We start from the raw sequence: 17,365 nt of genomic DNA, 5'->3' as shown, positions 1-17,365 counted from the left end.
GCTGCAACTCTGGGGATCTAAAGGAAACTCATCTGCAATTAAGCATGGGGAAGCTACTTCAGGAGGCTGCAAAGATTACAAAAAGGCTCACGTGTGTAAAACAGCCTACTCCACGACGAAAATTTTGCTCACTCCCAGAATCTCCAAATAGCTTCTGTCCTCCAGAGTTTGAGGGAAGTAGGGGTGGGGTATTTAACTAATTCTCTTTAGTATTAAAAACAACTGTTTTAAAAGACAAAGAAAAGGGGAGGGACCTCCATCTGCTGGGATGAAGGTCCACACTTCAAACAAAGTAAAAATGCCAAGCAATTGTTTCCAGAATGAGAATAAAGTCAACTCATTTAATTCGAGATAAAAATTGTCTATTAGGACCACTGAAAATAAATCCACTAATAATGCTAGGAAATCACGACATAATTCTTGAGGGTGTCAAGTTGCTGCACAGTACTTACAGAACAGGGAGAAGCATTTAACTGAAAACAGTGAGAGCTAGAGATGGCTCACAGTTAAAAGCAGATGCTGCAAAGAACTAGGGTTCAATTCACAACACCCACGCCAAGTGGGTCACACCCACGCCAAGTGGGTCACACCCACGCCAAGTGGGTCACACCCACCTGTAATTCCCCTGGTATCCATGAGCATGTGCACTCACATGCACAGTGCACATACCCACATAATCAAATATATTTAATAAAAATATAAAAAAGTAGAAACAATGGAAGCAGTATAAAATGAATATCTTACACAGAAACACACATTATTGATATTTGACATGTTATTACATATTTTAACATGTTCTTAGGGTACTTTGCCAGGAAAAAAAAAAGTGCTCTGAATCCTGAGGGTGGTGGGGGGAACACCATTTCTATTATTTCATTCTGGCATCAAGTATCTTTTTACTTAAATGCCAAAACACAACCCTCCCTTACTCAAAGTGTTAAAAACTAAGTTTTAGGGACATACAGCTCAATGATATACTAGCTTCTTGTACACTAGATTCAATACCAGCACCACAAGTAAACAAATGAATAAATAAGTCAAAAGCTGGCTTTTCCTATTGGTCTAGAAATATTAAAGTTGTAGTTTTCCCATTTGTACAATGGTAACACACTAAATTAAATGTGTAAGGTCTTATCTACATGGATACTCTAAAAAAGAGTTGACTTTAGAGGCTTTGCAATGTAAAGCAGCTGTCAAAACTGTTATTCTTCTATATGTGAGTCAGTACTAATTATGACTACTGTCTATAGGAAAAACAGGGACCATCACTTATAATTTAAGAATGAAATAAAATCATGGTAGATGGGGAATTAAATTTTTATTTTCCTTACCACACCAAATTCATATTACCTTGTTTCTTTCCTAAAGAAACCATAATACAGGAACTTTGTATAAGTTCTGAACCATACTGTTTGGTTATAGAAAGGACCATCTTTTTTAAGATCGCTAATTTACTAAGAAAGACTTAAGGATTACAATTAAAAAGTTGATTTATTTTGTCATATTCTACAAGTAAAGACAAAATACACATTCTTTAAAACTATTGAACTTCAAATTAAACATGGGTATAAAACCTCAACAAATCCTATTCATATACTTCCATTGAGAAAAGAATCGGAAGGGAAGGAGCCAGGAAGACAACCAAAATATAGGGAAACCAAGAAAGAAAGACCCGAAAAATCCTTAACAGTAAGACAAAAAGAGAAAAGTACATACTAGGTAAACAAGCAACAGACAAATATAAAAACGTCAATTTATTTTTGACAAAGGGACAAAGGCAATACAATAGATAATACAATAAAGTATATCACATAGTGCAAGGATTGGCCATTCATAATGCAAAAGTTAACCTTAGACCTGACTCTCACACTTTGTTTTGTTAGTTAATGCAAAGCAGACCAGATCTAAAAAGTTTCTGTATTATCCAGATAGCAGCTGCCTCCCAAGGGAAGGTTAAGGCAGCAAGAGAAAAGCTGCAAGTGAACCTCCCTGTGCCCTTTTGTATTGCATGTTTTAGCTGCAGAACTACAGATATTTGGAAATCAATGCATAAAATTAAAAGTCCCTAAAAATGGTTTAAGAGGAAACATTGAGGACCCTTGGGTTAGGAAGCTAGGCTGTGAAAGGGCATACAGATTGGACTTTCACAAAAGTGAACTTTTGCTCTTCAAATGAAATTGTCAGGCAAGTGACAATAGAAGTTACAAACTCAGGTAAAATATATGCATTTCACATTATCTAACAAAAAATATTTGTATTGAAAAACTATTAAAAGTGGACTGGGCATGTAACTCAGCTGCTATACTGCTTGCCTAGCATGCTAGAGACCCAAAATTCAATCCTCAGGAGAACACAAATCTGGCATGATCTCCAGTAGTAGAGGCAGGTTTTCAGACATTCCCAGCTACCTGCGGCTACATAGTAAGTTTGAGGCTGGTCTCTACTACACAAATTAAGTTAGCAATGAACAATCCCGTTTTTTAAATGAGCAAAATATTTCAGTGTTTTACTAAAGGTAAATGAAGGGGGGGTGGGGTAGTTATCAATGTAGTTAAGTTGGCATAATTATACATGTTGTGTGCAATATCCCAGCTTTAGGAGCTAGCTGCAAGAAGATCAGGATGTTTAAAAATATTCTCTACTTAAAAGAGTTTGAAGCCAGGCTGGGCTAGAGTCTGTCTGAAAAGGGAGGAAGAGAATAAAAATGGCTGATAAGTAGTTAGATGATGTTCAATATGATTAGCCAATAGGAAAATGCAAATTAAAATCACAATGATACAAATGTGAACACGAGTGTGAAAAAAACTAGCCCTAAAAAAGCCAGATGCAAAGGTGTATGATATGAAATATGCCAAAAAGGCAAATCTAGATAAAAAATCAGATTAGTAGTTACCTGGGGCTGTGGTGGGAACAGGCATTGGCAACAAACAAGCACAATCTTTTTAGAAAGATAAAAGTCTGAAAATCTTTCCTAAGGGCTTCACTAAAAATTACTGAATTATTCTCCTTAAAAACTGGTTAATTGACCTGCCTAGGCTCAGTGTGGTGGGCTCTGCTGACTCCGCATGGGAGACCTCGATTTGGGGGAATGTGGGGATGCAGGGTGGCTTGGGAAAGAGGGCTGGAGGGTGAGAGGAGGGGGGGGGGGTCTGTAGACAGTTATGTGGATTAGAAATTTTTTTTTTTTTTTTTTTTTTGGTTTTTCGAGACAGGGTTTCTCTGTGTAGCTTTGCGCCTTTCCTGGAACTCACTTGGTAGTCCAGGCTTGCCTTGAACTCACAGAGATCTGCCTGCCTCTGCCTCTCAAGTGCTGGGATTAAAGGCGGATCTCTGTGAGTACCTTTAATTCCGGCCCTTAGGAGGCTGAGGCTTGAGTTCAAGGCCTGGTCTACAAAGTGAGTTCCAGGAAAGGCACAAAACTACACAGAGAAACCCTGTCTCGAAAAACGGGGGGAAAAAAAAGTCTTATTACACCAATTATTGAGGAACACTCACTAAGAATTCAATGCTCCAATTACCATTCCCGGATTATTCTCCATTGCTTGGACTCAGATAAGAGACTCATTTTGTCATCTACAAAATGGGGCGATATTAAACTATTTTCTAAGATTACTACAGAGATTAAACATTCATATGTAAAGTACACTGAATACCAATACATCAGCACTTAGCAAATGTTAACCACAACTGTTCTTCCTTCCCTTGTCTCCCCAGAAAAATATGGTATCATTTTATACACCACAAAGTGGCTCACCACATGGTTATCACCATTACCCGTTCCAAGTATTTTCCACAAGCCAATTTCAAATAATCTGCCCATACCTCATTTACCATACCATATACAGATTTAGTCATCTCTGCAAACTGTTACATGACCAACATGTACTGAATGCTAATACCACACTAACAGCAAAAGAAAATGCCTACAGTACCTATAGTCATTCCTGACTTTAGTCTTTTTTTTTTACATTATCCTTTGTGATACTGACTTAAGTCTTTAAGTATCTAAAATCAAAATCAAACACCTGACTACTTTTTTATGTCCCTGAACCTTGTAACAAGTTCACTGGTTAGACTTGCAGTACCTTCCAACCATTCCAGCTCACTCTCTCCCAATTATAAGCATCAAATCTAAAATTTCCAATTCCCAATAACATCACCTCTTAGATACTCAAACAATATAAATGTTCTAGGATTAGTCAAGTCACTTTTGAATCTGTCCATGGTATCAATTTCCAACAACCCATTTTTTTGCCTCCTTATATCTGAAAATCTAATTAACACTAATAAAAAAAAGTATTAAACAGCATTCCGCCTAGCCAGTGACTTTAAACTACACTTAACTTTATTCAGAAATATTTCAAATAAAATTGTTTTTTCATAAGAACTAGTAACATGTAAACCTTTTAGCCTGTTTACACAATGGTTACTATTTTCAAAATCTCTTCTATCTCTAATAGTCTATATTAAAGTGAAATAAGTCAATTAAGACAGTCCTCTAGCATTGATCCTACTCAGAGCATTTTTTTTTATAAATTCCAAAACTCGAATCTCAAGTTTGAGTTCTAAATAGGGTTGTCATGCACCAAGGAAACTCCAGGTATAAAATTACTACTGTTGAAAAATGCACAACTGTAGAAAAAAATTAAATTAAAAAACGTCCCTGGGTTAAAGTAACTAACTGGGGAAACTATAAAATAAAAAAAATTGAAAATCTTAAAAAAATATTATGGTATAGTAAGAAAAAATGCTGGACTTACTCAAGGTTTCTAATAGTATTTCTGGCAAATTGTCACCTCTGGTGTCTTTCCTCAGTTGAGAAACTACAAGACTTAGACAATTTTTGAGAAACTCTTGTCAAGTAAAATTCAAACTATCTCGACTTAAAACCTCACAATAAATATAAAATCACAAAGGTATAGTGAGAAATATTACCACATACAACAAACGATTAATTTTTGAGTAACTAAGTCTGCATTATGTGGTCTTGCAGTTAAGTATTAAATAATTGGAAGCGCCTGGCAGGCAGATTTCTGTGAGTTCAAGGCTAGCCTAGTCTCCAAAGTGAGTTCCAGGAAAGGCCCAAAGCTACATAGAGAAACCCTGTCTCGGATAAAAAAAAAAATTGGAAGTTTGGTGCTTTTCCAGGTATGATATTTGAATAGACTATTTCTGATTCTCTATGGTCCTTCAAGCCACAAAGTCATTTAAAAGGCTAAGTAACCAACATAAACTTTACATCACAATTTTCTCAAATGAGAAAGGTGGTTTAAAAGAACCATTAAACATTAAGATTCTATCTCTGGATATGAATAAAACCTTTTCTAAAATATTAGTGTAGAGCTGGTGAAAGGCTGGGAATATGACTTAGTAGTGTTTGCCTTGCAAGGACTTGAGTTAGTGTCCTAAAGACATAAAAATGCTATACATGGTACAATGGGATTATAAACTCAGAACTGAGGTGGAAACAAGAGGATCACTGTAGCTCACTGGCCAGCCACTCTAGACTAGTTAATGAACTGGCCAGTGGGAGATCATCCTAGAAGTGGATGGTATTTGAGGATAAACCCTGAGTTTGTCCTCGGGCACAGACGTGCATACAAACGGAATATACATTTAAAAAAAATGTTGGCAGGCAGGGAGGCAGGGGTGGTGCACACCTTTAAACCCAGCACTTGGAGGCAGAGGCAGGTGGATATCCAAGTTTGAGGGCAGCCTGGTCTACAGTGAGTTCCAGGACAGCAAGGGCTGTTACACAGAAAAACCCTGTCTCAAAAAACCAAAACATAAATCAAAATTAAAAATAAAAAACATGTTAAAACATTAACTAAATACAATAAAGGCACATTTGCTATTAATTCTCACCTATGGAGATGTGTGCTACTCACACTTAGATATCTAATTCTCACCGAAATTTAATTCAAAGTGGCTTCCTCCTGAGGACAGAGTACTTTCTCAGGAACTCCTTTTTACCACCAGTAAAAATTAAACATCAGTCCAAGTAAAGGACAATCAGGAAAATAAATCTAAAGTATGTAAATACATCACAAGTAAAATGTTTGAAACAAGGGCTGGAGAGATGGCTCAGAGGTTAAGAGCACTGGCTGCTTGCTCTTCCAGGGGTCCTGATTTCAATTCCCAGCAACCACGTGGTGGCTCACAACCATCTGTAATGAGATTTGGTGCCCTCTTCTGGCCTGCAAACACAAAACAGAGCATACATAATAAATAAATCTTAAAAAAAAAAATGTTTGAAACAGGGTATGCCTGTACAGTCACTATCTACTGACTGACATCTTCATTTTTTTTCTTACCACGTAGGCTCAGGGTAACCTGAAACTCACTATGTAGCACAGCTGACTTCTCCTAAATGCTGGGATTACAGCCATCATGCCAAGCTTAAATTTTTTTATGGATAAACTATATCTAAAATTTCTACCAAAGAACTATTACATCTTAAAAGTTCTGAGACCAAACTCAGAAATTTCACAATGTATTGTGTTCTTGTAATTTAAAAATCATGTATTTAAGCAACTATACATATCATTTGACACATTTGAAAAGTAATTTTTATGAACACAAATTGCCAAATCCTGTTATACATTTTCTGTCTTTTTTTTCATCACTAATTTTATGTGTGTGGTATTTTATCTGTGTATCTGTACATCATACACAAGCCTGGTATCCACAAAGGCCAGAGTGGGTAAGATACTCTGCCATATGGATATTGATATTAAACCTGGGCCCTCTAAAAGAGCATCAAGTACTCTTTAAACAGAACTATCTCTCCAGCTTCAGGGGCAATTTCTAGTAACTTTTTAAGAATATTTATTTTTTATGTTTATCTGTGTGAGTATATGCCATGTGCAGAGACCAGAAGGCATTTGATATCCTGGAAATCAGAGTTACAAGCAATTAACCTAGGTTCTAAGAACCAAATTTACATCCTCTGAAATACAACTCAACCACTGAGCACTCTAGGCCCCAGATGGCAACTGTAAAAACTGACAGCAGGCAGAAGATGTAGCTCAGTGGTAGAGTATATACCTAGCTGTGCACGGTCCTAGGTTCAAACCCCACTACCTCTATCCAAACAAATGGACTAGTCAAACTGATCACCAGCAAATGTCCTGCTGCCAAGCCTAGAGACCCACATTTGATCCCAGGGACTAACATGGATGAAGAAGAGAAATGATCCCAATTGTCTTCTGACTATCCAAATGCACTATCCACACATACACAAATTAAAAATGTAAAAAAGAAAAAAATAACAAAGTCATACTGTTTTATCTTTGGATTTATTCTCTATTCTTTAAAGCATTGTTAAGATTATCACATTCAACTTACATGTGTGTATGCATTCATTTGAATGTAAGCATGTGTGCCATGGTGAGCTGGAGGAGATAAGAGGAAAACCTCAGGCTCAATCTTTACCTTGTTTGATACAGGATCTCTTGCCATTCACTATTGTGAACACCAGGCTACCTAACCCAGTGTTCCAGGGACTCTGTCTCTACCATCTCATCATAGGCAAAGGGATTCTAGATACATACTACCATGCCTGATTAATGTTGATTATGAAGGTCCTCACACTTGAGCAACAAGTACACTTTCTTCACTGAGCCATCTCCCATGCCCTTCTCAGAGGAACAATTATTACCAGGCATGGTAGAGTGTGCCTGTAGTCCCAGCACTTGAAGGATCACAAGTTCAAAGGTGAACATATCTACTTTATTCTTCAAGATAAAAGTTACTCCAAGTACAGATCAATTATCTTTTTCAGATTAACTACTAGCTTCCACAAAGTAAACCCATTTTTTTCCTGCTTAACACAAAAAAGCTGTCTCTTAACATTATAAACCTACAGATGCTGACTTTCTCAACAAATGTTACACTGTTAGCTTTTAATTTTTTTTCTTCAAGGGAACATCTAAAGTAATATCTGATTTTTAGTAACATTTTCAAATTGTGTTTTTGTTTTGCTTAGGTTTTTGGAAACAGAGTTTCTCTCGGTAGCCCTGACTATCCTAGAACTCACTCTGTAGACCAGGCTGGCCTTGAACTCAAGCCTCAGCCACCTAAGGGCTGGAATTAAAGGTATACACCACCACTGCTAGCCTTGGGTTTTTTGTTGTTGTTGTTGTTTTGGTTTTTGGTTTTTTTGTTGTTTAATCGATCAACCATTTAAGATTTTAGGACAAAACTGTGAAGACTACATTTTCAATGTTAGGGACTCACTACATATTAAATGTCAGGGAAATCGCATAAATTAAGTGAAATTAGGATTTGGACCCAACTGCAATGTTTATGCCACAAAGTTCTTTATGTATTCTATTTTTAAAGTAAATATATTAATCTATATTGCTCTACAAATACATGCCATAAATTTATTTTGATTTAATCACATCTCATAAACTGGATTTAGGGGTATTTTAAAGTGTTGAGAGTTTATTTTTGTAATCCAACAACTTTATCCAAAAATGCAGAAAATTTTTCTGGCTGGCCAGGAGGATAACATTTCAGTGTTGATAAATCCATTGACTGTAACAGCCCAGGAAGCGTGCTAAAACAAAAGAAGAAAAATATCAGGTAACATGAGAGAAAATTCCATAGACTTTGATGCCCATTTGATGAATGAATTTTTATATATTTTAATATTATGGGGTTATATACACTAGTATTATTGCCAACACACAGAGTACTATAAAATGTCATATGAATTGAATACATTTTTATCTCACTCAAATGAAGTTGGAAATGTCATTTCAAGGAAAATGTGTTTATACTGCTTTTAAATATTATTCAGTACCACACAAATATAAAATAAAACCAAGTTAATGTATGAAAACAATAACTGAAACCAAAACAATAGGTAACAAGACAAGAAAATAAACTACGGGGTTGAGGATTTAGCTCAGTGGTAGAGCACTTGCCTGGCAAGCACAAGGCCCTGGGTTCGGTCCTCAGCTCAAAAAAAAAAAAAAAAAGCAAACTATGGTAACTACACTAAATACATCATATGCATGCAGATTGTGAGAAAACTTTTTTACTGGAAATTATCATGAATTCAAAACTAATTAATCAATACGTGGTCACCATGCATGTTGGAAATAAGATTCTAAACAACTGTACTTTGGAAACAAGTCAAAAAGACAGATGACCATCTAACCTAGGTTTGGGAAAAATATAATCAATCCTTCTTGATACTTTCATTTGAGTGACTTTTCTGAAATTAATAGTTTATAAAACTGTTTTAGGGGCTTCAGAGATGGCTCAACGGTTAAGAGTACTGAATATTCTTCCAAAGGTCCTGAGTTCAATACCCAGCAACCACATGGTGGCTCACAACCATCTGTAATGAGATCTGGTGCCCTCTTCTGGCCTGCAGCCATATATGCAGGCAGAACATTGCATACATAATAAATAATTTTTTTTAAAAAACTGATTTAAAAAGGGGGGAGGGACAAAGAAATTGCTCAGAGGGTAAAGGTGATTGCCACCAAGCCTGCAAACAGTGAAATCAATCCTAAGAACCCACATGGAGGAAGAACACTTCAAAGTTGTCCTCCATCTTTTAGGTCCACAACATAGCACACATATATACATAAATGATTTTTTTTCAAAAGGGAGACATACAGATCATTTCATCCTGCACAAAAAGTTAGGATGTCTTTATTAAAAAAAAAGTTTTCTCTTTTATAATACTAACAACAACAACAACAACAACAACAACAACAAAAAGCAGAGCAGCTAACTAGCTGGGTACAGTGACCCATACCTATCTATAATCTCAAAAACTCAAAAGGATCAGGAGTTCAAGTTGAGCCTGGGCTACATAGAGACCATCTTCAAAAAAATAAAAGTGAATACATTTTGAATGAAAATCCTTTTCAATAGTTCCTAGAAATATTAACTTCCATATAGTAGTTAGGAAGATAAGATCTGTTCCTGTTTTAAAGTGGTATTATCAACTTAACAGTATCAACTACCTAAGGGCAGACACACCAATTATTTGAACCATTCATAATTTCTAGCTTTTCTTCTGAGTCATTGTACCAAGACAATATTTACTTTCCTCCATCATTATAAAGATGAGCACACCATCAATTTTACTGTTGGAATAGTGACTGACTGAATCTGTCTTCTCCCACTGGGAAGGAACATCAAGCTTTGTACACACATATCTGTCTGTGTGCATGTGTGTGCGTGTGTGTGCATGTGTGTGTGTGTGTGTGTGTGTGTGTGTGTGTGTGTGTACCAAATGCCTAAAGAAGCATGGCATATAACAAGTGTTCCATATTTAATGAATGCACACAAGTATATACCAAATGCCTGAAAGAAACAATAAAATAAAACCCAAAGATACCCCATATTCTTTCTAACTTCAATATAAGACACAGATATAGACATACAATTAGTTTCTTTATGAGGTTACTTAAGTTTTGTAAAATATCAAATTAGAAAAGTTTTTAGAATCAAGCAACTGGGAATTACTGACCTGGCCCTTTGGCAAGCTTCTTTGGCAAGAAGAACTAACAGAAAAACAGCATTTTTCTTCAAGCTTCTACTGCGATGCTGATAAAAACAATATTCCTTACAAAAGATCCCTTTGCTTAAAGTGCTCCAGTGGCTTCTCATTAAACATAAAATAAAATTAGAACTCTTAAATGAGCTATGCCCTCCTGGCTTCATACTCACTCTTCCCTGGTCACTATGCTTTTACCATACCAGTCTTCCCTGTTCCTCAAGGAATCCAAACTCCAAGTTCACTCAAGTTCCCTTGTCTATAAACTTCATATGTCTGGTTCTTCCTTCTAATTCAGGACTTACCTCAAAATCAGGTCTTTGTCAAGCATCTCCTGAATTCTACCTAATTCTTCCTTAGCCCAGCTATAACAGTGTCCTGTCTTTTTATTTGTAGCGTAGTTCACCATGTGAAATTCTACCAACATAATGTAAACACAATGCTTACCACTATAACCCAAGCACTTTATATTAAGTAGAAGAGAATATATAAATGAATATATTTAATTTAGAGCTTCCAATGGATTTACTAAAAGTCAATCTTTAACAACTAAAATTCATTATATACATATATGGAACTGTCAAAATAACTCAATTATTCCTTAATATAAGCATACACTGTCTTCCAATACTGAAAACCTAAGATTCTTGGAAATCCACACACCCGTATGCACATTCATACATTCAAATTCCCATATAATACATAATACAGGAAATACACAACACAGAACAGAGCCAAAGCTAAAGACAAATAAGAGGCTATAGTTGAGAAAAATCAAAGTATAATTGATGAGTGTGAAAAACATAAAAATCATAAGGTTAGGCAGGTGAGTAATAACAGCTAGAGAGGAATTTAAGACAAGAGATCAACCGGTCAGTCTCTAGTATACCTGCAGGTACAATAGAAGAGATGTCCTTCTTTGTGCAACTGCTTTGCCAACTCCAATTGATGATTATTCATTAACTTTTCATTTACAACTACCACAAGTGGCTTTCCTTTTTCCAAACTCTCCAAACAGCTTCCTGCACCTACAAAAATAATACTTATTAATTCAATTGTTTAAACTTATGGTACTCTATCATTGTAGTTTGATTTCTCTCGACACGAACCGATGTGCGAACTGCGCTATAAAAGTGCTTAACTGTAGTTTGATTTCTAAAACTGAAGAATTTAGTCAGTAAAACTATATGAAACTAAACCTTTTAATAAGTTCAAAATGACAAACGTAGGTCAAGTTCAGTAGCACATGTCCCAAATCCCAGCATGTGGGAGATTAAAGCAGAAGGATCATGAGTTACACAGGCAGACTCTGTATCAACAACAAAAAAGGTTTTTGTGGAGGAGAGGGATAGAAGGTCTATAGCCCAATCTTGCCTGATACTTGCTACAAAGCTCAGATGACCATGAACTCATTATCATTATTGTCCTATTTCAACCTCCAGAGTCCTGAGATTACCAAATCCCTAGTTGACACCACTGAACAACTTTACTTCTATCCAAATACAAACAGAAAAGACAGGTTTATGCCCTGCAAGAATTAAAAGCTGAGTTCAGTCTGTAACACCAATTAGGGGAGGAGGGAGACAGGAAATCCCTGGAGTTCATTAACCTGTCAGGTACGCTGAACTGAATAATGATGAATTCCAGGTTCAGTGAGACCCTGTTTCAAAAAATAATGTGGGGGGCTGGAGAGATAGATGGCTCAGAGGTTAAGAGCACTGACTGTTCTTCCAGAGGTCCTGAGTTCAATTCCCAGCAACCACAAGGTGGCTCATGATCATCTGTAATGAGATTTGGTACCCTCTTCTGGCCTGCAGTCATACATGCTGTATACATAATAAATAAATCTAAAAAAAATTCATTAAAAAAGATGTGAACGGCTTAGAGATGGCTTAGAATTCAAGTGCATATACTGCTTTCATGCAGAGGACCTAAGTTTGACTGGATCACTCATAACTGCCTATAACTCCAGCTCCAGAGTGTACAAAAATAAAAAATAAATATTGAAAAATAGTGGGAGCACAGTGAAGCATACCTTTAATCCCAACACTCGGGAGGCAGAAGCTGACAGGTCCTTGTGAGCTCATAGCCTGCCTGGTCTACATACTGAATGAATTCTAGGCAAGACAAGACTACATAGTGAGTCCCTTAAAAAACACCCATTGTCGGGCTGGAGAGATGGCTCAGTGGTTAAGAACACTGGCTATTCTTCCAGAGTTCCTGAGTTCAAGTCCCTGTACCCACATGATGGCTCACAACCATCTGTAATGAGATCTGGTGCCCTCTTCTGGCCTGCAAGCATGCATGTAGGCACAACACTGAATACATAATAAATAAATAAATCTTAAGAAAAAAAAAAAACATCCATTGTCTACCTCTAGCCTCAACACACACAGATGCTTCACTCACAAATACCCACATGCTCACATAGATGCACAAGCACAGATCAGATCCACATCAGACATACATAAAAAAAGCAAAGGTGATTTAAGAAAAACATTTCAGAGTTTTCAAGATGGCCCCAGAGCCCACATGGTAGAAGACAAGAGACACGGGCTGACATACAGACAGACACACACACACAGAGGAAAGGAGGATGAGAGAAGAGAACAAATAAACACACTAATTTTTTTAAATTTTTAATTTCTAAAGGCTAACCTATAATAGCTGACAGGCACTAACACAGGAAAACAGTCCTTATGTATTTACCCCTGAAGTGCTATGCCCAAGATAGCCAAGCCTAGATCACCATGAATATTTAGACATACATTATGATCATTTCAACTTTGCAATTTGAAATCCCCTAGAGTGCTGGGGAGGCTTAGCAGATACAAGCCTGACAACTTGAATTCGCACCATGGAAACTACATGGTAAAGAGAACCAATTCCCACAAGTTGCCTTCTGACCTTCACATACGTGCCATGGCACACACACATCCATACACATAGGCAAGTAAATCTAAAAAAAAAATTTTTTTTTGGTTTTTTTGAGACAGTTTCTCTGTGTAGCTTTGCGCCTTTCCTGGAACTCACTTGGTAGCCCCCAGGCTGGCCTCGAACTCACAGAGATCCGCCTGCCTCTGCCTCCCAAGTGATGGGATTAAAGGCGTGCACCACCACCGCCTGGCTAAAAAATATTTTTAATCTCATAGATATTTTAAATGGCATTTAGGACTGTTAGAGTAAATAAATCCTTTTTGATATGTGATAGGGTAGTAATTAAGAAGACAGACTCTACTTCCAAATTGTTATGTATCTACAACTATGAATTACTGAACATCCATGTGTCTCAGTTACATCACCTACAAGATGGGGATGGATGTTAATAACTTTGCTCACAAGTTTAGAAGGATTAAGCAACATACAGAAAGAATTCAAAGTAAGACTAATGCCATACACATAAACATACTATATAATAAAGATTATGCTATACATTTTAGTAATGTCTATTCCTTTTCTTGTTTTTCTGGTTTTGGAGACAGGGTTTCTCTGTGTAGCCCTGGCTAGCCCAGAACCCACTGTGTAGGCTGGTCTTGAACTCAAGATATCTGCCTGTGCTGGGATTAAAGGAGTACATCAGCACTGCCCAGCAGTAATATTTTTCGAGACAGGGTTTCTCCGTGTACTTCTGGTGCCTGTCCTAGATCTTGCTCTGTAGACCAGGCTGCCTTGAACTCAGAGATCTGCCTGCCTCTGCCTCCCAAGTACTGGGATTAAATAAAGGTCTGTGCCACCACTGCATGGCCAGTAATATCTATTTCTAATGAGTCTTCTCTCCTCAAATTAGTCTTTGAAAAAAAAACCAGCATGTCCCCCACAATACCCACAGCAGTCAAAACTGCACTGCTCCCCAAAAACAACTTTTCTAAAAGTACTAGAAATCTCAGGAACTCCATTAGTTTGATTCTTTGAGGGCTACAAATTACTAAAAATATGAATATAAAATTTAAAACATAAGATATATTTCCTAAATGTATTAGTTTATGTCTCTGGATATATAATTTACAATCTAAATTTTTTTTTCCGAGACAGGGTTTCTCTGTGTAGCTTTGCACCTTTCCTGGATCTCACCCTGTAGACCAGGCTGGCCTCGAACTCAGAGATCCACCTGCCTCTGCAGATCCCGAGTGCTGGGATTAAAGGTGTGCGCCAGCATGCGCCACCACCACCCAGCCAAATTTTATTTTTTTATTTTTGAGCTGAGGATCAAACCCAGGGCTACCACTGAGCTAAATCCATAACCCCAAATTTTAATTTTTTACCATATGCTATATAAAAATATTTTATTGCATCTATTTTACATAAATTGAACAGAAATGCTAAAAAGACAATCTTTAAATGGCAGTTTCTACAACCCCACGCCTACCACTGAAAAGGCTTAATGTCCTTTAGATCCAAGACCAAATACTAATTTCAAATTCACAATTTGTTACGATAATTGCATACATTATCTTTCTTATAGAAACTGGGCTAAAATAACTTCAAATCCTTCTCTTGCCCAGAAATATCCTTCTCTTCACTAAAATTCTCAATGGATATATTCAAGTCAAGTAATTACATTAAAACAGAGCTGCAATGAATTTATTCTGTGTAACTAACTTACAGATTTTTAATACAGGTCTCAGGTAACCCAGGCTGACTCTCTCTCTCCCTCTCAAGTGCTACAACTACAGGTATGAGACATGGTGGAGCCTGGCTTTCTTTATTGTAGTGGTAAGAACAGGACACAGAGCTTTTCACAAGCTAGGCATGTACCCTGAATTATACTTTTAGTCCTTGTAAATTCAGTCTGAAAAGTTTAAAGTGTCTATTTTTTTTAAATCAAAGACAGAAACCGGGGATTTGCAGATACTTTACCTGCGTGGCTGATGACAAGGTCTGCTTGCTGAAGGTCTTCTTTCAAAGAATCCTTATACCTGTAAACATCCAGAGTGAATGACTCAGTACTGAATGGTTCAGGAACCACTGTGCCTCTACCAATTTGGAGGACAAGTCGGTTGTAACCGAGACTCTTGAGGATCTAAAACAGGAAATAAGAAAACGCGGTCCTTTTAAATTGAAGTCCTTCAAGAAGAGCAGTTTGCCACCCTCCAAGCCGCTGCTCAAATGAAGGGCGTGCTATCTGAACCCGGCCTGTTTCAAAAGGAACCCTTTCCCACCCGGACCCAGGACCAGGTCCCGCCAAGGAACCTCATTCCCTGCCAGAAGACACAAACATACCCGGAATGAGGAGTCGAAAACTAGGTGGGAACCAAAGGAAGAGCCTGTTTCTGTCTCACCAGTTGAGCTGGGACACAGCAAAGCAGTAGGGGCACCACAGGAGCCACTAGGCTGGGGGCACCACCCCGAGGGCAAGACCCTCTCCACCTGTACAGGGAGTCAGGTGGGGTCTAGGCCCCAGGCGCCCGGGGCAATCCGTGGGGGGGAGGGGTCGCCGACTAAGACATTGAGGCGGAACCATTCCCAGCGGGGGGGGGGGGGAGGGTGAAGGGAGGGGATGGAGGATCGCGGACTGAGACACCGCGGAGACAACCACAGAAGCCATATCCGCCCCCCCTCCCCTAGGTGAACAGGTACAGAGCAAGGCTCGGAGGGGGAAAAGCCTCTCTGGCCTAACGGGGGTCAGGGGGTGAGGGGTGGCCGACCCAGGCGCCTCTGGGCAACCTGTTCCCAGTCTGAAGGGTGGGGGCGTGGCGTCCGCGGACCGAGGCGCCCAGGGGTCATGGCCCCAGGCGGCGGAGGAAGGGGCCAGACAGGACTTCAGGGAGGGGACCAAAGACATGCAGGCATGCGGGTAGAGGGGACAAGGTCGGGAAGGAGGGGCTGAGAGAAGGCATGCATGCGGGTGGGGGGAGGGGGAGGGGGAAGATTGCGGAGCAGGTGTGCACTGGGTAGGGGGTGAGGGAAAACTACGGAAGGAGATGGCGCATGCGGGGGGGGGGGGCGGTGAGGGAGGCCTGCACAGGTGGTGAGCACCGGGTGGAGGGCGAGGGAAAACTGCGGAGGGGGGGGGGGCATGGCGGTGGTGGAGAGGCTGTAAGGACCCAGGAGACAGCGAAGGGAGGCATGGCGGCTGCAGAGAGAAGCGGGGAGGGGCATGGCAAGTGTGGAGAGGCTGCGAGGAGAGCGACGGGAGGCCTGGCGGCTGCAGAGAGAGGCTGGGAGGGCACTGAGGGCGAAGGCACGCGAAGGGACTAAGGGGAGTCCCGCAGGCCGCCGCGGGACCAGCTGCCACGCGTCCTCCCCGCCCCTGGCGGCCGGGGAAGGACAGCAGAGCTAGGACAGCAGGGCCGCCCGGCCGCACTCACCTGAAGGCTGTCTTCAGCGGCCACACACGCAATGAGGTCGTCGAAGCTGGTGGTCCCCACAGTCACGAACGCCCTCTTCATCGCGCGGGTTCCACATTCCGAATTGGTGAGCGGATGTGACGTACGCCGTTGACCCTGACGCCACCGGGAGGGCGGAGGGAGGCGGAAGTCCATCGGGCCAGTGGGTGGTGTGGCTCCGGCTGGGTGCGCAGGGGAAGTCAAGGAGGCGGGGGTGTTCCCTCCTCGCCGCCGGCGTTCTGGAGGAGTCTGGTTTACATCCTGAGGGCCGGCTACCTCCCAGCAGAGCTGTAAATGGTTCACACGTTTGCAGATTACACCCTTAAGGTTGGACACCCCCCCACCCATAAGGAGGTGGGAACTTGCCAAGTGGAATTGTGGTCTGCTGAGAAAAAGAAAAACTCGAACACCTAACTGAACATTGTGCTGAAGGCATTGTTTTGAGTACCACAAACCTGTCCATGATAGGACTTAGATTTTTCGTGTAATACCATACACGTCCACGGCTCTTTGT

The 17,365-nt window shown here is 39.6% G+C and overlaps 1 protein-coding gene across 1 annotated transcript in view; it reads right to left on the bottom strand.

Annotated features, from left to right (window-relative positions):
• The window catches only part of Alg13 (ALG13 UDP-N-acetylglucosaminyltransferase subunit), a 65,665-nt gene extending 48,709 nt beyond the window's left edge, over positions 1 to 16,956 (bottom strand). The window contains 3 exon segments of the mRNA XM_036174145.1: positions 11,415 to 11,553; positions 15,383 to 15,545; positions 16,834 to 16,956. Of these exon segments, the coding sequence (XP_036030038.1) occupies positions 11,415 to 11,553; positions 15,383 to 15,545; positions 16,834 to 16,914 (383 nt within the window). The 5' untranslated portion in view covers positions 16,915 to 16,956.
• Positions 16,957 to 17,365: the final 409 nt, after the last annotated feature.

Source organism: Onychomys torridus, chromosome X, assembly GCF_903995425.1.
Source record: "Onychomys torridus chromosome X, mOncTor1.1, whole genome shotgun sequence".
Classification (NCBI taxonomy): Eukaryota; Metazoa; Chordata; class Mammalia; order Rodentia; family Cricetidae; genus Onychomys; species Onychomys torridus.
The sequence above is the reverse complement of the archived record's forward strand: the minus strand, read 5'-3'. Positions and strand labels throughout refer to the sequence as shown.